This window comes from Boleophthalmus pectinirostris, unplaced genomic scaffold, assembly GCF_026225935.1.
Source record: "Boleophthalmus pectinirostris isolate CB_2022bp ecotype Guang Dong unplaced genomic scaffold, ASM2622593v1 HiC_scaffold_4, whole genome shotgun sequence".
Taxonomy (NCBI): Eukaryota; Metazoa; Chordata; class Actinopteri; order Gobiiformes; family Gobiidae; genus Boleophthalmus; species Boleophthalmus pectinirostris.
Window position 1 is genome coordinate 11,554,511 of NW_026571353.1, and position 27,561 is coordinate 11,582,071.

The 27,561-nt window shown below is 39.3% G+C and overlaps 1 protein-coding gene across 1 annotated transcript in view; it reads left to right on the forward strand.

Annotated features, from left to right (window-relative positions):
* cux2b (cut-like homeobox 2b) overlaps nt 1–27,561 on the forward strand; it is a 236,105-nt gene that overhangs the window by 166,301 nt on the left and 42,243 nt on the right. Inside the window, exon 4 of the mRNA XM_020928253.2 lies at nt 16,570–16,648. Coding sequence (XP_020783912.2) covers nt 16,570–16,648 — 79 coding nt within the window. The remainder of the gene's footprint in view (nt 1–16,569; nt 16,649–27,561) is intronic.

Here is a 27,561-nt window from a genome sequence, read left to right on the forward strand (position 1 = left end):
CAGGTCTAAACCAGGACTAAATCAGGTCTAAACCAGGACTAAACCAGAACTGAACCAGGACTAAACCAGGTCTAAATCAGGACTGAAGTGAGGACTGAACCAGCAGGGCTGAACCAGGAATAAACCAGGAATAAACCAGGTCTAAACCAGGACCAAACCAGGACTAATCTTGGACTAGGACTTGGAATCTTAGCCCCGTGAAGCATGGAGTTCTGCGCTGGTCCTTTCGCCCACAGTTACCTGACGATCTACGCGGGCGCACCTCCGGGCCCGTCCCGACATTCAGAACTGGAATGATAGCGTTTCACATCTGCAGATATCGCGATGATTTTAGTAAATTTGTTGAGTTTTAATCCATGATAAAAATCCATTATAATGTGCGTTACTGACATTTGTACCTAGTAAAATATTACAATTTTTTCTCCTGTTATGTCTTACATTACTGCGTTACAGCAATTAATGCATAACAATTTGTTACTTGTATAACACGTTACTACCAACAATGGTGGTTAGATAAGTCCAGAACCACCAGCATTGGAATACCACACAAGTTAATACTGATGAATACTATCAAGTCAAGCTAGATAGATTATTTCATGGTTGTATAGAGGGAAAGCAATATCATATCCACGGAAACTACAAGAAATGTTTCATATGGCTTCAAAGTATGTAGTTTGTGCATCTATATGTATGCTAAATGGATGAATTATTACTATATTATAATAACTTCAGTAAGTTTACATTCACCAAAAGATAATTTGCTCTGGTTAAATGAATTTTAATAATCAAAACAGCCCTGATTCATGCAGCTTGTATTCAGGATTTCTTTTTTTTTTAATATAGTTGAAGCCATGTCTCCCTGTTATAGTCCGTGTGTGTGTGTGTGTGTGTGTGTTTGTGTGTGTGCGTGTGTGTGTGTGTGTGTGTGTGTGTGTGTGCGTGTGCGTGTGCCTGTGCGTGTGCGTGTGTGTATGTGGTGAGTGGGCAGTCGGTCTCCTCTGTCCCTCTCCTCCTCCTCCCACTCCTCACTCCACAACAGCCCATCTCTTCCTCTCTGCACCAAAACAAACCTGGGGTGACATGTATAAACCACAAATATATCCCTGTGTGTGAGAGGAAATTTCAATATTTTCTTTTATTACAGGAAATTAAGGTCTTCAGTGGCAACAAAATTTTGCATTTGAGGACAATGATGATTCTGGTTTTGATAAGGCTGTTTTGTTTGGGAGGGACTTTATGGAGTATAGATTTAGTGAGCCACGGATCACTGAGAATCTTTAGACAAATTCATTACTATGGCATTGATGTTATTATTGATCTTTTGAAACTTTTGATAGCCATAAAACACAGACCTGATTCCCAGTGCCACCCCCTACATCCAGCTTAATTTCTAGGAACTTAAAGGAACATTGTGTAATGCCAAACCAGACCAAGTTACAGGTCAGATTTATGGAGAGACGACCCCACTTACAGCAGAATGCCAGTTTTTCTAGGTATTTCTGAGTTATAAAACCATCTGTAATTGAATAAATATAAGGTAGAGCTGTTTAATGTCATACTGTGGAACATTCCAGACAGAGCAATGACATATCCATAGAAACAAACAGGTAATTGACCCCCAACCAAAATGTTTCATAGTGCACCACATGAAAAATTACCATTTACAATTCATTTTTCCTAAACCAACTCAACAAATAAATGGCAAAAAAATATCTAGGTAACATATGGAGATCACATTTAAGTTATTGTGAACTGCAATTGTGATCTTAAACTACTTTCTAACAATAACTTCCTGTTAAAAACTATACAACTGGCATTTCACTGCAGCATGTGTTTATATTAGATGACATTTTTGAACCCTACATATATGACCTGAAGCTTGTTTTTAAAAACAATTGCAAGTAAGTACAGAATAGTCAGAGAAGATATAGGGGGTAGGTGAAAACACTCCAGCATCAAATGCAGAGCCATACAAGATTACACAAATATGCACAAATCACTTGAATAACAACTATGTGTAAGCTAAAGGTGAAAGAACTTATAAAAAATAAATACTAGGGGTGGAACAATACAGGCGATATCATGATATCTTTCTAGTAAAATCACCATATGGTCTTGTTACGTCATTAAACTGTGAGTCTTCAGGCAAAAATAAGAATTTTCAGTCCTCTCCTGTGGCACATAGCACAGTAAACTACATGGGCCATAATCCTTTGTGACCGCGTCATCGGCCGGTGCGCCCGTTGTGGATGGACCAGCGGCTTTTAAGTCTGAATTCTAGAAACATTTTGGGATTGTCGGGACATGAAACGAGGAAGGAGAAAAGGTGACAGACAAATAACAGACATTGTGCAAACACTACCAATGCACCATGCGGTTCACCTCGGGAAATACTAGCAACATGAGAAGTCTCTTGATAAGCCGACACACCAAAAATTTTCAAGAATGTGTTCAGAAAATCAAGTCGGCACAAAAAAATGTAAGTGAAGCATTTACAATAGCGCTGCCTCACAACAGCGCTCAAGAAATAACGAAATACATCACAGAATATAAAGCGAGTGATTTGCACCCATTTTCCACAGTGGATGGCTTCTGTCAGACTTACTCTCTGACTCTTACTCAGCTCTTGACTGCAGAAGCCATAATGCTTAGACAGTCCATCAAGCGGTGCAGCTTCGTAGTTTACCAAAGTCGTACTAAAACATTGTTTAGTTGTTACTTGAACTTTGCACTTCAACTTCAAAGGCTTTTCAAGCTGTTCAAAAAGGCATGTTGTACCAAATGACTGGTCAAAGCATTTTATAATGTCAATCTTGTTATTATGTATAATATCGTAATATCGGGAGTGTCCCCACCATATTGTGCGCTTTCCCACGATATCGCAATAAGTATATACAATATCATATCATGAGACTTAGATATTGTTACACCCCTAATAAACACCGAAAAATAATGAACCGCTGATCAGTTACGGTATTTTAATGGTGCACTGTGTAACTTGGTGGAGCGTCTGTCACCTGCTTGTCTCCATGGAGATTTGCCTTGAATGTTCCACAGAATTTCAGTCAAATTGCGGGTTACATTTGTGGAGAGGCGACCCCACTCACAGTAGGAATTCATGTTTTTTAATATATTTTGAAGCAAGAAAATAACACCTGTAGTCGAATAAATGCGAGACAGATTAGTTTAATGCCATACTGTGGACAATTTAAATCAAAGCATTAATATTTCCTTGGAGACAAACAGGTGGCGGACCCTCCACCGGACAAGTTACACGAGCGCGCCTTTAATGTCCACACTGGTATTGTTGTGTATAGCCTGAACTCACTCCTTCCCACCTGCAGCTTGAGTGAGTGCGTGTCAGGAGGCGGGCAGAGGACAGAGCTGTGGTGTTGTGACATATTTGGTGGTTTGGACTCCCTGGCTGCTTCTGCTGCTGGTGGGCTAACTCCTGTTTAGACCCTAATAAGCATGGGAGCTGGGCTGGGGCTGTTGTGACACGCCGTCAGCCTGTGGGCCACTCCGCCTCTGCGCGCGATGGACTCCATGATTGTGCGCTGACCTTTGCATCATGGAAAAGATGACAGGTAATTTAGAGGCCTCAGGGACCACGCGTACATACACTGTCCCCGCCACAACCACCCACCATCGCCCAGCTCCAACCTTCAAAACTGAAAACTGCACCCACCCGAGCGACCGCGCGCAGGCAATTAAAGCAGGACGGAGGGACGTGCAATGTGGGAATGGACCTATGTTTAGAAAGGCTTTGACATAAAATGGTGCCAGAAGTTTACGGTGTAACAACAATGTTCATTCTATGTGCGTATAGTATTAGCAGATCTTAAACAGACAGAAATGGCAGCAATTTACACTGTGTATGTAATTGGTAATGGTTAAATTTGGCATTTTGAGGTGTCTAGGGAAAAACCTCACTTTCAAGTTCTGCTGGTCAAATGACTCTAAGTAGCGGCAAAAGTATTGAAAATCTGAGGGCCTCTTTACACGGGAATGCTTGCGCCGTAATTCGCTGCCAACAAGCTAAGAGGCTAGAATATATGTCCATTCATATACACGGCCTATGTATGACCTGCAGACATACAATCTCTGAAAAGTTTAACACGAACCATCTCTAATGCGATAGAAGCACTGAGCAGACTCAAGCAGAACACCCCTCTTTCACAGAAAGAACACATATATTCCACTGAGTCGTGTCCTTTAGTTCGACAGAAGCAGCATCAGCACACAATAACAAGCTGTTTTTTGAGTGCTCAGTTTATGCAAATTAGCCATGTGGTTTTAAGTTTAGTTTCTGTAAAACGTAAACAAACATGCTCAAAGCTGTGTGGACAGGGAAGCCTTGTGGACACAGAAATGACATGTCTGGACTCAAATCGTTTCTGATATGGTGATACGGTGATTAGTTTCAGTATAAAGGTAGCCTTAGTGAACAGAAAAGGATCTGCAATTACCTCTGTCGAATTCTGGATGCACCTTTTCGTCACAGGCGAGCCACACAACAATGGACGAGACCTGGGAGAACCAGTCGATGGTGGGACAACTTTGTGGAAGGAGTAGCTGATGAAAATGCATGGCGTGAAAACTTCCATATGTCCAAAGATGCCCTTGTCGCTTTAAGTACAAGCATACACAATCAAATTCCACATTCTTTTGCGTCACTGTATGCACACAGACTTCTTCCCGAAAACGCACGTCTAAATGTGGGATAAAAAGTGAAGACACAACGCCATTTTTGTGTCTTTCTTTCAGACCGTCATCATATAAACACAGACTGATACTAGAAATTTGAGCAGGTATTGATACTAAAAAAGTCACAATCACAGAACAGAAATTCTGTGAATTCCTAAATAACTTTTGAATGATGCTGAGCTGTATCAGACAAGTACCAGACTACATAGACTAGAATGCACTTATGGACCACTATGGAACATACCTAGATGAGTGAGGGATTACATAGACATTAGGCTACATGGCAATATTAAAGAAAATACTACACTTTAATGCTGAAAATGGCATGGTATTGTCTCAAGCAAGAATGGTTTTTTTTGTTTGTTTGTTTTTTTTTTATCAGCATGGTGTGAGAGCATTGGGTCTGCATATTCTTTGGTATCGCAATCAAGTTTTCAATTTTAGTAGACTTGGTAAGCATCACATCTTGGCTCTAAAAGTTCAACCTCTTTCTCAGATAATTAAACCGTCATTTCTCAATTTGGAGATGGAATGGGCTACAAGGCAGAAATGTGTGTATTTATGTGAGGAAAGTAGTCCTATATTCAAGGGACAGATCAATACTTTTTTGCAATATCTCGATGACTCATAACAGTATTATGGCAATTCATCAGAAATATGCTAAAAGGTGCTTGGAAATGTCTTGGTTGAGGTTCAAGTACTGTACAAAAAATCACAATAACTCTGAAATGTCACTTCATAAGCTTGTTTGGAAGATTATACTATACATTTCTGTTCTTCTTCTTTGTATCTTTTACAAAATAGTTTTTATTTCCAAGTTCAAATTTGGCATAATCTACACTATAACCATTTCAATGCTATCATGCTTTACGCAGTTATATTGACCAAAAAGGCACACATCAAATTAAACACAACCAGTATTGCCATCTATCACCTTTCACCCCCATGTCAAAACATTCCCTCTCTGCCACAGCCTCTTAGTTTGGTCACACCCCCTCCTCCCTCCCTCTCGTCTACCTGTACATTACCATTACCTCATTGACTTTAACTACATGTGCTGTTAGGGCTGTGATTGACAGGCCCTCGTGGCTCCGTCGACACACTTTGTTTGAATTTTGTCACATACGCAGACACGCTTCAGGCTTTTTACACAGGCGCATCTAATCACCTCCGCCGCCGCCGCTGCCGCCACCTCCCTCCCAACAACCCGAGCATACGCAGGGGGGTGGCAAACTGGTAGTGCAGCAGGGAAACCATGATTTAGAGTGATAATTGCTTAATCACCAGTTGTGATAATTGTAATTGATGACTGCATAATTGCTAATTGCGCTCTGTATGGGAAGCTCTCTTTTGGCTGCTCTGCCTCTCCATTGTAGGGTCTGTTCACTCCTCACTCATTTATGTCTGGAGCACGCATCTCTCTGGCGCTTTGTTTACACTGGGCAGTCGCTGCGGTAACTGGAACTTTTTGGATGGAACAGATGGAGAGTAAAAAGTAATATGGTGAATGTATTCGTTATTATGATAAATGATAAGAAGAGTAAACCTGCTATGTTTAAAGCACAGCCTTAAAATCTAGAGCTAGTTCATTTTAAAAGTCCTATGTTACACAAAATGGATTCTTGTGATCTGTGAGCCATGTTCTAATGTTGTTACGTCATCAAAAACAAGCCCAGAGTTGTGTTTTGTTTCATTCACACATGTTTCAGTAACCCCGCATTATTATTCTGTCTACATCTCGGAAGCTCAGAATGCTCTGTCCCACCTTGTGATGTCATGAAGTGGAGTTTGGAGTGAAGTTTTCAAGTTAATAGCTACCTTTAGTTTTACCTTTAGTTCATATCACTTATGCATTCAGAGGGTCCTAATTATTCACTTTGATGAGTTTAGAAGCGCTTTTCACAGCTTTCAGAGGCCAGAGAAGAGTTACCCCAAGGCTAAAAACAACTAGCATGCTAATAGTGCACTTCCTGATTATCAAACAGTAAAATGCATTGATGCAGATAGCATAGTTAGCACACAGTGCCGTCAAGATGCTTATACAATATCTGTACTTTTTTTTTTTTTTTTTTAACAGAGACATTTCCCTTCATTTGTAGCCACCTTTTACACATAAACGGTGAATTTGCCTCTGAAAACGCATCTTTCTAAAAACTCCAGCTAGAGTGGAGATTCTGGGAAACGGTTTCACATTTGTGTGTAAAGTGAGATAAATGGAGTTTTCGTCAAAAGTGCGACCATTGTTTATCTTTTGCTATGATGATGATCACGGAAGCTGTGGAGAGGCAAACTCACTCATTAATGCATGTTTTTCAAAGTATTTTTGAGTAATACTTAGAACCAAAGGCGGGAACTTGCAAGTCGTGACTTGGACTCGAGTCAGACTTGAGTCATTATTTTTAGGACTTGACACTTGACTTGATTAATTGGACTAAGATTTGGGGCTCAACATGGAATTGAAGCTCAGTGACTTGGGATTTGACTTGGACTTGAGGCCTGTGACTTAAGAAGACTTGAGAAGCACTTTTTAATCTGAATTCTTTCTATTCTGACCATAATGATTCACATTAAGATCTTGTCAAGACGTTTAAAAAGAAAAAAATAGCTAAAGACTTAATTTAATTTCTACAACTCTTATATACTCTATAAATACTCATATATGAATACACCATGATTTTTTTAAGTACAATTTAGTTTAAAATTCATATAAATTGCAAAAGCAGAGGACTTGGACTTGAACTTGAACTTAGTGGCCACTCGAGACTCGACTTGGACTTGCCTGTATTTGACTTGGACTTGAGGTCAAAGACTTGAGACTTACTTGTGACTTGCAAAACAACAGCTTGGTCCCACCTCTGCTTAGAACTGTAAAGAAATGATTGCTACAGGTTTGAATCTAATCTAGGTGCTGCCCAGAGGCTTGGCATAGTTAGGATGGCGCGCGATGGCGTATTTATGTAGACTGATGCAAACAAAAACTTTTTTGAAAACGATGCTGTGTGCACGATGTTATTTTGGAAAACGAAGGGAGGGAAATATTCATTTCTCAACATACCCGTCTATGTGTAAACGTAGCCTAAGTTTATCTTTATGTAACTAGAAAAGTACCACCTGTTTGGGTGTTTAACTTCAAAAGAGCTGCTATGCCTCTTTGCTGTAGAGCTCAGGTAGTTTAAAAAGTTTTTATAGAACTCTATTTTATTTTTGCTAACTGATACTGATACTAATTTGTTGTTCATTCATCTTTGTAAATGATAAGTTTACATATTTAGAGCTAAACCCAAATAAGGAGTAAAACTGAGATCTGAACCGCTTATCTATCAAAACTTAAAATTGAAAATAAAATCTACGTTTATTGTTTCAAATATATGCATTTTTATAGTATTATTCATTGAGAACATGAAATTGAATTTGAGCTTACTCCGTCACCATTAATGTCTTTGCTATAATGGCCCAACATTCTGTGATATTCTCGCTCCATCCCTCCTTACAGCGGGTCCAGTGTTTTCTTATGAAGACTTATGGATGTCTGTGCATGTGCTCCAGGCCGCTCCAGCTCTCTGTCTGTTCTTTCATCACAAAACACCTCCGAACCAAGAACTAGCTCTAAGGACTAATACTGTACAATGCTATTAAATAAGGAGCAGGTTATATAACACACAATGACCCAGTTTAACCTCACAGACTTGAGACCAAACCACACTAATCTGTTAATATGAACAACAATATCTGCTCAAATAATAATGTTTAAAGTGCTTGTTAATTTACATGCATGTAAAACTATTTGATGGAATATAAAACTATAATATTGAAATTAAAATTAGATACAAATACATGAGTTTCAGCTTCTTATATCCAAAATTTTGAAGACTTCCAAAAGGTATAATATTTAGTTTCAAATTGTTAATCATTATGGCAATGGTCCTAATTTTTCTTCAAGCCAAAAATCAGGATAACCAAATAGTTACTTGTTTTTTATTTGTATTTTTACATCTTTTATCACACACTAATAACCTAACTGATTAAAAATATTACACAACTACTTAAATTTGTCAATCTTTCTCTATTTTTTTTTTTGGAGAATTGGTCGCTATTGTATTTATTAGTTCGATGTTTAGTCCTGAAAGAATCCTGAGAAGAGTCTATGCATGCTTCCATTTGAACACACGGGGGCGCTAAGACGGAGTAGCGTCCATCGGCTTGATTGATGCTCGCTGCGGCGTCTCTTGGCAGGTTAATGGTGTGATTGTGGAGGTAATCTCTTGTTCTCTTGTTAGAGGATGACGAAGGGCAGAGAAGCGGTGCATTTCAGACATGTAGCCACTTCCTGTATCTCTCCATATGCAGACGTGGCGTTTTTAACAATAAGAGCATGTAGTGACGCTGTTTTACCACTAGGGGTTTATATAAGGTGATGAGATTTTCAAAGTTCTAAACTGGGACACACCCTGGTTGGGATAGTTGGTATAAATAAAATTGTGAAAAGAGCATGTAACATTGTGCGTTCTTGAATCAGTCATAATCTGAGGTACTGTCTCTGTATATGTTTTGCTTTAGGATCATTCGCAAACACGGATTTCTGTATTTTGGCAAAACAAATGACAATTTATGGTCATCTTTACTGTTGGCAGGGATCAGGTTAGTCAAAAATTGTGATTAGTCCTGGTTTAGAACTGATGTAGTCCTGTTTTAATCTTAGTTTAATCCTGGTTTAGATCTGATGTAGTCCTGGTTTAGATCTGATGTAGTCCTGGTTTAATCTTAGTTTAGTCCTGGTTTAGACCTGATGTAGTCCTGGTTTAATCTTAGTTTAGTCCTGGTTTAGATCTGATGTAGTCCTGGTTTAATCTTAGTTTAGTCCTGGTTTAGACCTGATGTAGTCCTGGTTTAATCTTCGTTTAGTCCTGGTTTAGACCTGATGTAGTCCTGGTTTAGTCCTGGTTTAGACCTGATGTAGTCCTGGTTTAGATCTGATGTAGTCCTGGTTTAATCTTAGTTTAGTCCTGGTTTAGATCTGATGTAGTCCTGTCTTAATTGTTGTTTAATCCTGGTTTAGATCAAATTGATCAAAAACAGCTGGGACATATCTTCTATAAAACTGGGACAAGTCACTGGTTTTGTATAAATCTGATGGGATAGGGGACACGGGGCTCAAAACTGGGACTGTCCCGGGACGTCTGGTCACCTTAGGTTTATATGAATTTATGTGTACTAAGTGTACCATTTAATCTGTGAGAAAAGATGATATTTAGGGGAAAGTCTCTCTTCTGGTTGGACTATAGTAAAAGCAAGTTTTATTTATAGTCAGAACTTCAGCACCTCACTAAGTTAGAATGTTGTGTGATTTTCATCATCATTTTATTTTCTTTTTTTCCAATTAATGGGCCTCTTTTTTTGGTATTTCCTGATCTATGTTATAATGTTGTTTCCTCATCAAAACATACCTGGAGTTGTGTTTTGTTTCATTCATACATGTTTAACACACAAATCCTGCATATTTAGGTTATATTCAATTATATTATATAGACAATTATAGACAATTACAAGATTTTTATCACATGAATCTTGAAAAAAAATAATAAATAAAAAAGCAATGAATAAGTTCTTCAAAAGATATCTTAAAATATCTGAAATTGAAACCTTCTTTATTTACGTAGGTCTTTTCCTTACACCGGCCATAAGACAATGATTAAAATGTAACTTAAAATATATTTTCATAGGGATGTAACAATAATCAAAATACCGTCATATCATATAGTCAAAGGCCTTACAATAATATCGTGGACCATCACAATATATTAAATTACAAATCTCTTTACTTAAAGTAATAGTTATAGCAGCAATAGCTAAAAAAAGACAAAGGGAACTACATAGACCATTATCCTTTGCTCCGTTTCAGTGCAGACTACAAGAAGAAATAACAGTTCTAAGCACTTAGAGTCTTAGTTCTTTGGATTAAGTCTCGTCAAGCATTTTAAGAGGAAAAAGTAGCATATTAACAGTTTTGTTAGGCTCCACAAAATATCACAATAAATATCATATTGTGAGATGTATAGTGTGAAAATATCATACTGAGACATTTGGATATTGTTACATCCCTAATCGTAAGCCTCCCCACCATATCATGAGCTTCTTCATTATATCGCAATAAATATCGTACCATGAGATTCATACCGTGACGATATTGTATTGTGAGACTTGGGTATCGTTACACCCCTACATTTTGAATTTGCCCGAATGCCTTGAGTAAGACAACATCCTGGTATTCTGGCATTATCTCTCTTTTTCAAATATAAAAAAAACTTTCAGAAAAATGTTCTAAAATCAAATCTTTCTTTATTTTCTTAACAATCTTTCCGTTTTCCAGATAAACCTCCTGTAACTACGACAACAATACACTTTAAAATGTGAAGTGTGTATCTTAAATTAGCCTGAGTAAGACAACATCCTGGTATTCCGGCGTTCCCTCTCGTTCCCTCTCTCTCCTTACACTATTGCTTGTGTATTGATTGGGACTTGGGCCTTTTCCATTCTCTTCAAACTCTCGTGAGCGTCTGTGAGTGCCACTGATGCGGGGTGCGCTTGATCTTTATGATATTCCTTTAAACATGCTGCTGTCCTTATGCCTCCCCGGGGACGCAGCCAGCCATTTTCACTAAATCAAACTCCCTCCCCTCTCTCTCTTACTTTCTCTCGCCTTCTTTTTATTACTCTCGCTCACTCACTCACTCACTCACTCACTCTCTCTCTCTGACTCGCCTCTTCTAAGCCCCTCCCCTTTATTTCCATTCTTGTTTTCTTTCTCTCACCCTGGCCCCTATCTCTCTCCATTTCATCTTCCTCTCTTCCTCCCTCCTTTACTCCCCTCTGTCTTCTGCCCCTCTCTTTGTCATGTTTCTTTTCTTTCTTTTCTTTCTCTTTAGCTCTCCTGCTCTTTCTCTCTCTTCTTAGCCCCTCCCTTTTATCTCCCTCTTCTATTCTTTCTCCCTTCCTCAACCAATTCTCTTGTCTCTCTCTCTTCTCCGTGTTTCTCTTCTCTCTCTTCTGAACACCTTCCTTCTCTCTCTTCCTCTCTTCGATTACTTATTTATCTTACTCCCTCTCTCTCCCACTCTCTCTTCTTAGCCCCTCCCCTTTATCTCCCTCTTGTTTTCTTTCTCCCTGCCTCACTCCCACTCTTTTTGTTCCCTCTCTTCTCCATGTTTCTCTTCTCTCTCTCTCTCCTCTCAGCCCCTCTTCTTTATAGCCCTTGTTTTCTTTCTCAAACCCTCTCTCCCACCCTCTCCTCTCTCTCTTCCTGGCCCCTATCTCTCTCCATTTTTATTTCTTTTTCCATTCTTTCTCTTATCCTTCCTCTCTTCCTCCCTACTTTACTCCCCTCTCTCTTCTGTCCTTTCCGTTTTTTCTTTCTCCCAAGCCCTTTCACGCCATCTCTCCCTCTCTAGGATTCCTTATTTCTCTACCTCTCTCTATCCCGCTCTTTCTCTCTCTTCTCAGCCCCTCCCCTTTATCTCCCTCTTGAGTTCTTTCTCCCTGCCTCGTTCACTACATTTTTCTTTCCTTCTCTTCTCCATGTTTTTCTTCTCTGTTTCTCTCTCCCGAACACCTTCCTTCTCTCTCTCCCTCTCTTGAATTACTTATTTCTCTCTCTCCTCTAACCCCTTACTCTTTATATCCCTCTTGTTTTCTTTCTCAAACCCTCTCTCTCTCACACCTTCTCCTCTCTTTCTCCCTGGCCCCTATTTCTTTCCATTTCTATTTCTTTTCCCACTCTTTCTCTAATCCTTTCTCTCTCTCTCCGCCTTCACTCCCCGCTATCTTTTCTCCCTCTCTTCTTCGTGTTTTTCTTCTTCCTCTTTTGGATTCTATATTTCTCTTACTCCCTCTCTCTTTCTTTCTTCTGTTCTCTCTCTTTCTCTTCTTAGCCCCTCCCCTTATCTCCCTGTTGTTTCTCTCCCTGGCCCCATCTCTCTCCAAATCTGTTTTTTTTCCCCTTTCTTTCTCTAATCCTTCCTCTCTTACTCCTTATTTCTCTTACTCCCTCTCTCTCTCTTTCTCTCTTTCTCTTCTTAGCCCGTCCCTCTTGTTTTCTTTCTTACACCCTCTTCTCTCTCCATTTCTATTTCTTCTCTCTCGCTCCCTCTCTCGCTGTCTCTCTTATTTATAACCTCACTAAACAGCCTGGGCTCCCACATATGCCTATATTCTCATAAGTGTTTTGAGTGTGGGCCAAATGAATGCTTTTCAGGAGAGTTGAGAGCAGACAGAGAGAGCAGAGGGGCGGAGCAGCTATAGGGCGCGATCTACCCTCTGCTGTCGTCCAAAACTATCGGTGGATTTCGTAAAAGTCGACCTAATCAAATACACTGGAGGTGTACGCACATGTCTACCTGACGTACTAACAGAAGGAAATGCATGGTGATCTTTTTTGGATCTGCAGTATTGATACTTTGCAGTGACATCATGCAGGGGGTGTTCTACATGTATGTGTATGGCCGAATCAATTCACCGATTACACAGTGACACAATGCAGACTTAAGCAAACACAGCCAAATGTTTTTAGGTAGTTTGAAAACCAGTGTCATAGTACTCGGTCTTAGTCTCATTTGCGTTTGGACTTGGTATCTTGAAGGCGCTTGGACTCGGTCTTGTCACAGACTCGAGGTTCAGCTCCAGTTAAGAACTTGAAAAAACAGGTTCAAAAATCCGACCCACTTTCTTCACTTTCTTAACAGTTTTTTCTGTGAAGTACCAGTGAAAGTTCTGTTAAAGAGGTTCTTAAAGGGGTTGTCAAACTGTGGATGAGGGTTCAAAAACGTAGCCAGGCTGGGGCCACCTAGTGCCTCCGCTCAATTTAATTTCTCTCCAGTTACTAGATCAGGAATTGGAATACACTAGACGGTTTGCAAGAAGGAAGTGCGAATCCGGGCACCAGCCAATCAGCGAAGATCCATACATTCTGTTTTGGCAATGATTCCTGAGATCGAGGATTTAAAGCCGGAACAAAGAAAATGTCTGGTGAATTTTATCAAGGGGAAAGACGTTATTGCCCTTCTTCCTACAGGATTTGGGAAAAACTTAATATACCAGTTAGCCCTGTTAATGGTGCATTACATACATCACGACCAAATAGCAGCGATTGGTTAAATTTTAAAAAAGTACCCGCCTACCATCGCGCGAACAAATCCTAATGGTCAGACGGTTTCCATGAAGTGAAACTGGCTGATGAATCAGGCTACCAAAAAAGGGCCACAGAGTGTTAAAGTGCAGTACAGTTTGCTTGTCTTATTTTAAGCTTAAATTAACATTTATCAGAAAAAATGGCAATAAATCTATTAAAACACTGATATATATGTGACAAAACAACTGTAAAATACAATGTCAAAAATTACAAAGATGGTCTCGATTTAGTCTCAGTGGGTCTTTGTCTTGGTCTTGTCTTTTAAAACTCTTGGTCTTGTCTCGGTCTCGACCCTCTGAGATCTCGGTCTTGTCCTAGTATGGGGACCCTGTGATCTCGGACAGGTCTTGGTCTCGATTAGTGCGGTCTTGACTACAACACTATTGAAAACTCAAGAAAAATACAAAATTGGTTTAAACAACATATTTTAGTGAGCCTGTGACCATACGAGTGGTCATGGTCCTGTTTAGGGGTAGTTCTAACTAAGTGAGTTCTTTCAGGTTAGATTGTGTTGAAATCAGGATCAAACTTTATGTTATTAGGGTTTTTTTTCACACCAAGAGTTTGTTTTCATACCTGATAGTTTGGACTGCTCACTAGCACTCTTCCTCAGAGTGGTTACATGATGTTGCTGTGACGTGTCTGGTCAGCTGATTTATACAGGTTTTGGCGCTGTCTTCTTACCGGTGGAGGCAGGACGACAGCGCCATCAGCAGTCCGACTTCCTCAGTACAATATCCCAGGTGTGTGAGAGTAAAAAAGCTCCCTCCTCCCGGTCCATAGCCTTAGACTTTTAAAAGCTCAGACTTTTTAAAGTCTAATAAGACCTTAGACAGAGCAGTGCCTACAGTTAGCTTCACACCCCCAGGGAATATTTATGAAATCAGCTGAGAAGTACCAATCTTTTTTTTTTTGTATTTGAGAAGTTTTGCATATGGTTCAACTTGTGTCATCTTGTTACTTATCCAAATCAAATAAAACCAAAAGTTTAACAAACCAATTTGCAAACAAAAATTACAATTACAAGCCACATTAACATTCTATAGGCTAATTTTTGGAATATATATTATTAGTTAATCACTAACAAAGCCTAGAATAATTTATCTAAAATCGCTGGGGTTCAGATGACTTCAGAACTTTGTAAATGCAAATCTTATTTAGGGGCAGCTTAAATGAAAATAGTTAAAAAGCAGATTTGGGTCTAGTCATTAACAGAAATGACCAGGTCCAGCATTAGTGAATTTACCTTTTAGATATTTTTAAAATACAATATCAAAATCTGACTTTTGCGCCCATTCACATTCAGTGGTTGCACAGAAGGAGGCAAATGACAGTTGTCCTAATTGATGTAACACACACATTTACAGAAGAATTGCACCAAGCCCATTATTTAAATCTCTATACTTCCATGTAAACCCTCGGACGCCCCATTGACTGTAGATGATGATAATTTGAATACAGTCTGTTGTCATTATGGGGGGTCTATGGTCGTTATGATCAGCAGAGGGCGCTGGCGGGGGGTCCTTTGTGACATCCAAACCTTGCACTAGCCTAACCCACATAGCCACTAGTGCAGGTGCGAGCAGGTGGCAGCTAATTCGCTTCCTTTGTCTCTCATAATGAATGGTTAATTGGTTTGCATCACCCGCCGAGCTGAGCATAGAAGGAGGGCCCTGTGTCTGGCTTCTGTCCCACGTACCTACATTTACAGGGCCAAATGTCAGAACTACACGCAGGCTGGGGCAGTCACACAGAGGGCAGACTATAGAAGGTGTCTGGGTCATTTACATACGTTTTATGTAAAGTCAGGGTTGAAAATATCATGGCTAGATTTGAGTAGGTGTTAGTTAAAGGTGTAGTATACTTTTCCACCTGCTTGTGTCCATGGAGATTGTTTTCCCTTGATCTTGCATTAATTCAATGGAAAAACATGCATTACTGTGAGCGATATCGCTTCACAGATCTGATCTGGTTATATATCAGAGAGAAAATGAGAGAAATATGTTGAAATATGCCATATTATGTAACAACACAAACAAACATCTCTGTGGAGACTAGAAGGTGAAGGACCCTCCACCAGAAAACTTGCATTGTTCCATTTAACTGGGTTTAATATGTCTAAATGATCAGAAAACTGTCTTTCAGCTTGTAAGTATCAATACTGTATGGCATGCATTCAGCTGACTGTAAATGTCTCATATTGGACTCAAAAGGTGTTTTCTCGGTAAATCTTCGTTTAGTCCCAGTTTTGATGTGGTATGAACACTCAAGCATGCAGTTTCCAGTAGCAAGTTATTGTTAAAGTTTGGCTTACTGAAGTGTAAGTATGGCTTACTGAAGTGTGTAATAATTATATTATATTGACTAAATGTTATTCTTTTTTTATAGTTGAAAAGGTTAGCCATTTTGTGATTCTTTAGTTTTATTGCTTGCCACTTAAATCATCTTTGCATTTAACAAATGTGTTATGTACATTATGTGTATGTATCTCATTCAAATAGCACTAAAGCAGTTTCTCTCTTTCATAATGTGTATAATGCTTACCTTACATGTTCCTCCTTGTGTTATTCACTATGTCAAGTTACATTCATAATATTATAGCATCCATGTGCTCCATCTCTCTGCATATCTGAACATAATAGTCCTACTGAAAGTGATTGTGCCTGTGTGTTCCTCTGCAGGTGGTTGCTCTGAACAAGCGCAGTAAAGAGGCGGAGTCTGCCTTCCTGGGGATCTACAAACAGCTGATCGAGGCTCCAGGTCAGTTCAACCCCATAGGGGTCCAGAGCGTTTCATTACACCAGGGCTAGAAAGAGATTTTATGAGGGCCTTATGCAAAATAATGTGTGGGGGGCCCTGCTTATGATTAGCAATAACTGTATAAATACTTTCTAAATAACAAATATTTTTTTCTGAATCAGATCACATCAGAACAGATTATCATCATGTTAATGTTTGAGCAAATAAAAAAAAATATAAAAAATTAGGCAAAAGATTTTAATTTAGGTTCCCCTGGTGGATGAAGCGCCCCATACATGTGCCTCATTTGTTAACATCTTTGCTCTATACAGTTCATGGTACATGGACATACACACACATGCCTGGGCAATGAGCAGTATCAAAATTAGCTTTAATGTAAAGTAACTCAGTGCTGCACTCTTTGACTTGCTTTGATGGTTAGCAACTGTTGCCATGTTGATATCCCTGATAAACAAAATATTCTTAGTAGCAGTATTAAACTCTAATAAGGATTATTAGATCATGGATTAGTGAACCCCCACACTGACTCTACGTTTCAAAACACATGTTGACAACTTGCACATGAATGCATCACAAACTCTGGTAGACCAACTTCCCACACTTCATAAGAGAGCAAAATGACTGTCAAAGATTAGTCAATGGAAGAGTACCAATGACTGATTAATTGCCTAAAATGTAATTATTTAAAGCCGTACTTTACCTCAAATACAAGAAAATCACAATCACAGACACAGCACGATATCTGACTCGTTGCAAGCCCCATCATTGTGAGATTGATTGAATGTCTCTTCCCACTCACTCCCCCATTTTCAACTGTTTACTGTCCTGACAAATACATATCTAGAGTATAACATCATATCTCTATTGCTTCAAAGTTAATTTACTTTCAAAACCTCCCTCTGTGAATCCCTCTCAACTGTGCTACCTACCTCCTCTGTATCCTCTTAACATCAGACAACATCTATGAACTATCCGCAATACATGAGGCAACATCCAGCCCTGAAAAAGTCATTCCTCTCCATAGATATAAGACACATAAAGCCCCATACCCCACGGCTCTTATCTATTTTTCAAAGTCAGTGCCTGTGAGCGCTTTCCAAAACTCTGCATGCGGCCACTTCAAACCCGTGCATCGGTCCTTGAGTGGTGCCTGGCGGAGGGGCAGAGGAGCAGGGTACAAGCAGGATCCTGGATGTTGATTGCGGAGAGCCAATTAAAATCCCCCACTGAAGTCTGGAGCTCCATGCACAAGGCGGGACTGATGAGGCCAATGGGGAAACACGCAGAGGGGCACAAGCCTTCAAAAGAACCAGAGACGCCACATAAGTAAAGTTACATCAAGAAGCAAGGTGCGGGGATTTAGGGGTAAAAGCAGCTGGTCACCGTGGTAACTGTAATGTGATGATGTAAAAATGAAATGTATGGTTTGAATAAATCTTAGCACAGGTTGGTCCAAGAAGTAAGTTAAATGTTAAATTGTGATTGTGATTAGAGTTGTGAAATATTAGTATATATACACTCACACAAGATTTATACAAAACAGAGCCGCCTTTAATCTGACTTTGGCTTTTATAGTTGGAAAGTATTTAATATTATCAATAGGTGGATGGTATAAGTTAACTAAAAGTTAAAGAGACAGCATGTAAGATTTTGTTCCATAAACATGACTTATCTGTGTACCAAGATACAAGTTAGAAATGTTTAAAGGGACAGTGTCGAATTTTAGACATAGGGCCTCATTTCCTAGTGAGCAAGAGTGAGACGTGTGGAGACACTTTTAAAAAAATATATTTTATCTAGTCCTTGTATTTGCAGAGGTTACTGGTGCTAGGCTAGCGCATGTCAATGGCCATATTTAGCCTGCTACTCAAAACAGTCTTACCCACTCCACAAAGCACCCGAAGCAAAACAATTATAACACCAGACTGTCACTGTAAATGTCTGTGTTGATAGAATAATTTTAGAAATAAAACCAATCTTGCATTTGAAGGATTTATGTCTGAGCAGCAGCAGCTAGGTGTACTTACTGATAGAAAGCTTGGCAGCGACGGATTGATATATAAGAAAATAGTCCCTCAACATGCGGCGATTCATGCGATGCAAGCTTAGTTTTATTTCAAACATTATTTTGTCAACACAGACATTTACATCGATGGTCTGCCGTAATAATTGTTTTGCCTCGAGTGCTTTGTGGAGTGGGTAAGACTGTTTTTAGTGACAGGCTAACTATGGCCATTAACATGCGCTAGCCTAGCACCAGTGAACACTCTGACTCACTAAGAAATGAAGCCCTATGTCCAAAATTCCAAACTGTGCTTTTAAACATGTCTATTTTGTATATGGGTACAGAGATAAATCATGTTTATGGAAAACAAAATCTTACATAGTGTCTCTTTAACTTTTAGCTAATTCGTACCATCCACCTATTGATAATATCCAGTATTCCTCTATGAATACAAGGACTGGATGAAATTTTTAAAAAGTGTCTCCACACGTCTCCAACACTCTGGCTTACTAGGAAATGAAGTCCTATGTCCAAAATTACGAACTGTCCCTTTAAATCATGTCGCCGCTACAAATGAGAATGTGTTCTTTATTGACTTACCTGGTAAGATATTGCATAAATAAAACATCAAATAAAAATAAAATATAACTATTATAGTCAACCATTGTAATGATTTATTCTTAAATATAGCTGACTTGATGACCAGTTTGTTGTATATTGTCTTGTATGTGTCCTCTATACACAGGTTAAGACATTGGCAACACAGGTTCAGTTGCGATTGTTTTTTTTTTTTGTTTTGTTTTTTTAGAGCTCAGGCCACATACTGTACCTTTAACTTAATCTATAAAAATCTGTGTCTCTTTGCAAACTCACCAGACTACACAGCGCCAGCATACTTCTATACATATTGAGCATTTGTTTGGGAACACATGTACTGCATTGCTCTCTATTGCAGCACGACACGAGCAGCAAACTGGGCCCAATCTGTGTGTAGATCAGAGGGACACTTGTGGCAGGAGTAGCGAGCGCTGTTTACAGATTCAATGAATACAAGATAAAAGTGCGCGTCTGTGAAACCGCCACGCATCCACTGACTTTTAAAGGTCCCCATTTTTCCTTGAAGTCCCCTGCTTGATATAGCGCCACGCACACACACATACTTTGAATGCCGTTATTTCCTTGATAAGAAATACCTAAGCTTGAAGATGTTTGATTCTCCTGACCTATACCTTTTATACGGAAGCCTCGATTCAAATGCAGCGTCTCGGAGGGATGCAGTTTGTCACGGACGATGCTGAAAGAGTGTATTGAAGAATTGCTGTTCAGAGACTAAAGTGGTAATGACAGAAGAAAGGAGAGTGTCAGACAACATAGACTCAAGGTGGAGATGAGATAGCACTGCTTTGAATGTACTTCTGATCTTTCATTAAAAATGTGCATGAGTATAAGTTCTGTTACTGTAGTGGGATTATCTTATGTCAGAGCAGATGAGGTGAAGGAGGAGTATATGATATCTGCTCTTAGCTTTATATTTTGGTAGAATAACAATATGTGCATATATAGGTGCACTATGTAACTTTTCTGGAGAATGGTCTTCTATCTCCTTGTCTCCATGGATATTGGTTATCGCTATACCTTGAATATTCCTCAGTAAGGCATTTAACTTGTCAAAAGTTTTAGAATACCCTAATTTTTCCAGTTATTTATTGCAGTTCAAGTCGATTTATCAGCTTCACTTTGTGGAAACCATTTCTGTACTACTGGTGACTAAATGTCTAAGACCAAGGCCCCATCCACACTAGTATGTATTTGAGTCGTTTTCATTGCGGATGCACTGTTCATTCACACTTATCCGATGGAAAATGGCTCCAGAGACGGAATGATCTGGTACCGCCAGCTCCCACAAATTCATCTGAGTACGGATCTGATCCTGCACTGTGTGGACGCCTGAAAACGTTGATACACTAATGTAGGCACTCTAGTTGCTGTCCTTATTGGACCACATCACTGTGGCTTGTGCCTTCCTGATTCAGCGGGTTTGTGACAGCGGTCATGTGACGCTAAACAAGCCCTAGACAAGCGGGAAACAGCGTAGCCATGCTCATTTCAGGGTGTCTTGCGTTACTGTTTGGATAGGGTAGGCTTTGATTGTGGACACAGATACCACGTGTCTTTTGTTTCCGATACGGTGATACAATGATTGACTAACCTCACAGCTGGAAGGTCCCATGGTGACTTATATTGAACTAAATATCATATCTATAAATGTTTTATTGTCTATTTTTTTACATCACTGACTTCAGCACATAATTTTAGCACAGTTTCTTCTTGCTATTCTTTGTCTGCTTCAGTTCACCCTCCATATTTTAAACCCCACCTTGAGAACGTGTCCACTGCCTTTTTTAATCTCCATTTAAACCGCAGAATCGGCCTTCTCTCCGTATCTCCCCATCTGCTTCGGCCTTACTGTATCCTAAACATGTTTTTGTCACTGTACTTCCACCCGCCTCTATCCAAGGTCACCCCCCTCCCCCCTGTGTCACCCCGCCCGCCCCCCCTCTGTTAAAATGGATGACTTGAGGTACAACAGAGGACACGCATTTGGCTATGGCCCGCTCCATTCTCTCCCCTTTAACACAACAGTGAGCTTCCCCAACAAACGTCACACCTCATGTATTTTTAATCTTTTGACAGATGCAATTATTCTCTACACGCCGCGCTCGTTAATCTTAATGCAGTTATTACTATTCATTGCGTGTGACTGGTTTCTTTTTTTTTTTTCATATTTTTTTGTCTTCTGCAATTATTACATTTGAGTGTGGGAGTGCATGCCCGCTGCCTGTTGCGCACTGGCCAATCAGAATGGGGTAGTGAATGTAATCAGGAAGCAGAGGTGGTATACAAGTTTTAAGGTCCTATATTACACAAAATTGACTCTTGTGAGGTTTTTGCATGTTAGAATGTTGGTACCTCCTCAAAAACATACCTGGAGTTGTGTTTTGATTCATTCACCTAGTGCCTCACTCAATTTAATGTCTCTCCAGAAGTTGTACCGTGCACCAGCCAGTCAGCAAAGAGCTGCGAAGCCATGACATCAAACTCAAGCGCCTGTCTGTGTCCCTTTTGTGATACAGCACAACAGTAAACAAAGCGGTCGAGATGGATGCAGACGAAGCCATACATTCTGTATTGGCGACGATTCTTGAGAATGAGGATTTAAAGCCAGAACAAAGAGAATGTTTGGTGAATTTTATCAAGGGGAATTTGACGCATTATATATGTCACAACCAAACAGCAGCAATTGGTTAAATAAAAAAAGCAACTGCGTACCATCGAGCGAATGAATCCTAATGCGTCAGACGGTTTCCACAAAGTGAATAAGGCTGATGAATCAGGGTATTCTCTGTTTTATCTTGCGATGTTATAAAGCAGTAGTTTTCAAGTTAACAGGCACCTTTTGCTTTTTGTTTAGTAGAAAACGACAATTCCAGGGCTGAAAACATCTAAATTATTCTAGTGAAGGTGTTTAAAAACAGTGAAGCACTTCCTGTATTACCACATTACATCACAAGGTGGAATAGAGTGTTTTCTGTTTGAGAGAAGAACTCAGACTAAATATGCTGGACATGTGTGAATGAAACAAAAAACAACTACTGGTTTGAGTTGATAAAAAAACAATATTAAACCATAGATCAGAAAATAGTGTAATATGGTTTATAGTTTTAATCATAATGCAGTATATAATAACACATTATTATTATTAAAAAGTAATGGTCAGCCATAAGACATTAGTCACTTAAAGAATTTTCTAATTTTTATATATGTGCTTGTATATGCTTTTACCCATGCCTCTTTGCCACTATAGCAATCTGTCAGAAAACTTCTTCAGATCATGAGCTAGGTTCATGGTCAGAAATAGATGGAGAGGATTAGCGTGTTTACCAAGTTTTAGGTTGAGGAATCCGGAGTACCCATAGACTGTATAAATAAATGGATATGCTTTTGCCTCCTTCAACTCTTTGCCCCTCTCTTTGTAACTGCTGCTGTGAGCCTCGTCATTTTGGTCTTAAAATGTTCGCGTTAACCCGCTCTACATGATCCTGGTGTTTAGCTATTTGGTCCGTAAATAACCTGCTACTCCTAATATGTAGCTCACCTCCAAATTTGCCCCTGTGACTGACATGAAATTCATCATGTCTGAAGAAGGACTTGACCCGAAACATCACATTGTGGGGTCACTGAAATAAAAATTTCTTCTTTTACACAGTTTTTGTTTTTGGACCCAGCACGCAATCCCAGTTTTTATTGGATATGCATAACTCTTTCTACCTTCATTTTACTGGACATTATGGGTGATGTCACACTCCCTTAGTCCACTTCTTTATACAGTATTAGGGGTGTAACGGTACACAAAAATTACGGTTCGGTATGTACCTCGGGTTTGAGGTTACGGTTCGATTAATTTTCTCATTACAGTATGGGAACAAAATCCAAAACCAGTTTCCACACTGTCAAAAAGGGGAAAGTGAAGACCGGCGTGCAACGACCGTAGTTTTGCGAGGACTTACGTGGTTCGCAGGCACATAGTTAAGGCGGGGGGGCACTCACAAACTCACTCATGCACAGCCCTGCACCAAACCGAACTTCTCATACTGAAACAGTTCAGCATAAATACATGTACCATTACACCCCTATACAGTATGTGGTTGTACCCTGATGAAATCAATCCAAACATAGGAATCAAACCTGGGACCTTCTTTTTGTGAAACGCACTCTGCCACCCTGGTGCCACTGGATGAAATCTAGTGGTTTAGCTGAGGACATGTTTTCTCAAAGCCAAAGCCTGTTCAATACTGCATGTGTCAATCTCTGTCATCTGGACACATTTCATTTGCCCCATTCACACAGTATTACACATTAATATCTGTTACTGTGGTCCAATAGCGTTACTCTTTGTCCTACTTTGACAATGCATCGGTTCAATAAACTCCGCACAAATAAACTTCCTGATTCCTGTCATGATAGTTTGCCTGTTGTTTTATGCTTTTGATGCGAGACGTCAATCCACACGAGTTTCATTAGTGCCTTATATTTTGATTTGCGGATGACACTTCCCCATGCTGTGCCCCTGTATCTCCTCGTCATGAAAGAAAACCTGTAAACCGCGGATGCCTAACTATCTCCTGCATCACCTCCGCATTGTTTTTGATCAGCCAACGTAAGCAAGTCGTGATCACTAAAGATTCAAATTTGGTGCTGTGTATCGCTTGCCTATCTTGCGCTGTTCGGTTGAAGTTTGTTGAGGATGTCGCCGCCGGCATAGCCCTGAGACCTGCTCCTTTTTGCTCCTCCAAACTCACTCCACTCCCAGGAGCCAAACTGTGCTCCAAATGGCACCTTTTATCTCAGACTTTCTCAAGATTTCAATGCTATGGAACTCTGGGGTCTCTGTTATAAAATCTAGTAACAATCGCGTAGGTCAAATTAGTTGTCGTTTCAATCCGAGTTGAAGTTTGTTTTCACTGTAGAATGAAAGCTATTCTATTGTACTTTAAACTTTACTTTTTAACTTTTTTATGTTAGGATGTATGATACTTAAAGGTGCTTTACCTGATTTGTACTGTCTAGTTTTAAATGGCAGCAGTGGTCCAAAGTTGTTCCTCACTTACCTTAAGCACCAGTGCATTTCCTGATTATTAAACAATAAAATGCTTTATAATCAGATTCAGACAGTTACAGATGACTTATTCTGACCTTAGGAACTGCTTATACAGTATATTTGAATTGGGGCAAGACATATTTTGCTGAAATACATACAAAATTGGCATAGGGTCTTTAAATGACTGTACCCAATTTTACCATACCATACCAACTTTATGTATAAAGCTAATTAAAAACTTTACAACGGGCCAAAGTGATGTACACAAACATAGAATAGACAAGGACAATCGCAGTACAACACAATACAATACAATACAAACACAATACAACTACTAAAAAACACAGAAAATAATACTCAACAACAAGAGATGTACATGTCACCAGCCAGTGAAAAAAAGATGCATTTTTAGGAGTGATTTAAAAACAGGTACAGACTCCACCTGTCTAATTCTCTAATGGCAACTGGTTCCACAGCCATGGGGCCACAACAAAAAACACACGGTCCCCATGAAGCTCAAGTTTAGACTTTGAGACGGTGAACTGGAGCTGGTCTGCTAACCTGACTGCACGAGAGGTGGATCAAGTCAGTGAAGTAGGAGTGTGCTAGGCCATGCAAACACTTAAAGGTAAATAAAAGAATTTAAAAATTTACTTTGAAAGACACTGGGAGCCAGTGGAGAGAGGCTAAAATAGGTGAGATGCATTACAATAATCCAGTGACTTCGAAGTGTTCCATTGACAAAACAGGCTTAATTTCGGCCAGTTGCCTTAGCTGGAAAAAACTAGACTTTACAACAGCACTAATTTGCTGTCCAATTTTTGGCCATTTGAACAGAATTAGTGTTGCCTCAGTACACATATATTGTTAAATCAGCTTGTAGGATCAAAGATTTCTGAGTTCTGTCTCCGTAATCCTCTGAGAACCAGGAAGTGCACTGTTGGCATGCTAATGTTCACTAGCATTACTATGACCGTAACCCTGCTCTTGCCTCTGAAAGTTGTGAAAAGCACTTATAAACTCATTTTGGAATAACTTTAATATCTGCAAATAATTTCAAAATTGTGTAAAAATAAGGTAGCACCTCTAACATTTAACAAACATACTAAGCGTAATCGATCCTAAAACTTTTACAAAGTCATTATAATTTCACACACACAACTGGCTTTGTGGGAAACCCATTCACATGGTAATGGGAAATACTTTGTACATAGAAATTTTAATTAGTGACTCAAAAGATTTTTTACTTGTTTATCAAATTTTTTAAAAGTTGTTTTTGTCGTCAAGGTCACAGTCAGACAATGGCACAGATCAGGACAAGATTAGGCTTTGAGAATTTATTTTATTTTTATATTCTGGTAAGAATAATCTGAAATCAAATTATGATTACTTCTATTCATGAGCAATATATATTTATTTATTTTTTTCTTTATTTTATTTATTTATTTATTTTTTCAGTTAATAAGATAAATATTGTAGACCAATTCTTACCAGTTGGAAAGTTTTGTGGATTCAGAAGCAGCTTTTGTCACTTACCTCTCTTCACCACTATATCTTCCTGTTCATATACCTTTCCCATTGTATGTAATGCGCTGGAATACATGCCAACAGCACTTGCTAGTGGTGACCAGGGGAACTGCGGGCTGCTCTGCCTCTTTTTGTCTCATTAAGTCACATGTCCCTTTTGTATGTGCGTCTCTCTAAGTGCCTCACGTATTCAAGCCGCATTTCTCCTTTAGCGGTGAGAACATTTGAGCCATTCATTTCATACAAACGCATAGAGCCAGCCTGTCCTTCTACAACTTGCTCTATACATGAGAGAGCTCCAAGGCAAAGGCATTGTGAGCGGGTAGCAGCAGTTAGTTAGAGCAGTATTCATTGGGAGAAAGCCAGCCACTCATACTACAAATAAAGTTTTCAGGTTAATGCATTTGCTATAAGCTATATTATCAAGAATCTGTATTATTTTATTGTACCTATTTTGAACTTCATATTCACTTTTTAAAGGAGACAAATTATACAGAGTTTACTTTTATAAGCTTTTCTCCACGTTATATAGGTTTCACCTCATTAAAAGCTTACACAAAGTTGCCTTTAGCAAATGTGGGGACTTGCAAGTCATGACGTGGACTCAAGTCAGACTTGAGTCACCATTTTTAGGACTTGAGACTTGACTTGACTTCTATTCTGACCATAATGATTCACACTTAAGATCTTGTTCAGACATTTAAAAAGGAAAAATGTACATTTCTATATACTCTATAAATACTCTTATATACCATGACTTTTTAAGTACAATTTGAGGTCAAAGTCTTGAGACTTACTTGAGACTTGCAAAACAATGACTTGGTCCCACCTCTGGCATTTAGATTCATTCGTGCATGTTTGAATAAGTCTAGATGATACTTGCAGTACTTTGAGAAAATACTTTTACTATTCGATCCTGAACGATGTGTACATTTGAAGTTTGAGTGATCAGAAAATATCAGTTTCCCCCTTTCTCCACCCACAGGACTGTACTAAAAAATGAATTTCAAAGATAAAAACACTATACTGCTTTTCCAATATGAGGGGGCGGGGCCTCTTAGTCTTGCAATTTTCAACAGGAAGTCAATGGACCCATTTCTATTATTAATGTGCATTAGATCAATATTGCTATTTACAATGAACAACATTTTAAATTATGACCTGCATATGTGATAGTTTATGAGTGCCATAAAAGCATAATGTGTCTTCTTTAAATATGTGTAGTTTCATAAGCAAAGATTTTAGGACTCATGGATGACAAAAAGGTGCCAGGTTTGGTTCCTGGATAAATTTTACTTGTGCGTTTTCACACAAGAATCACACTAATCCTCCAGTTAGGTACTCCTGTCCAAAATCCTATCCCTTAGCCGAAGCGATGTCCCTGGTACTGCACTGTGCTCGCCCTATTTTCTTGACAGGTTGCCCCAGCAGCATTGAAAGATTAAACACATTTTCAGGCACAATAAAATACGTTAAACTTTAAAATATACAGGAATACACTGCTCCATCAGATGCATATAATAACAGTCATGCAAATATATAAAACCATACTCAGCGCTTCAAGGCAAAACGCATTGTAATCACGGCGCCTCAGTTAAAGCAGCGTTTGCGGAGGTCTGTGGGAGAAAATAAGGCCATGTACAGAAGGGAAACGAGAGCTCTCCGGGAGGGTCCAGATTATGCACAAGTGATTAATAAGAGCCGTAATAAACATAGGCCCAG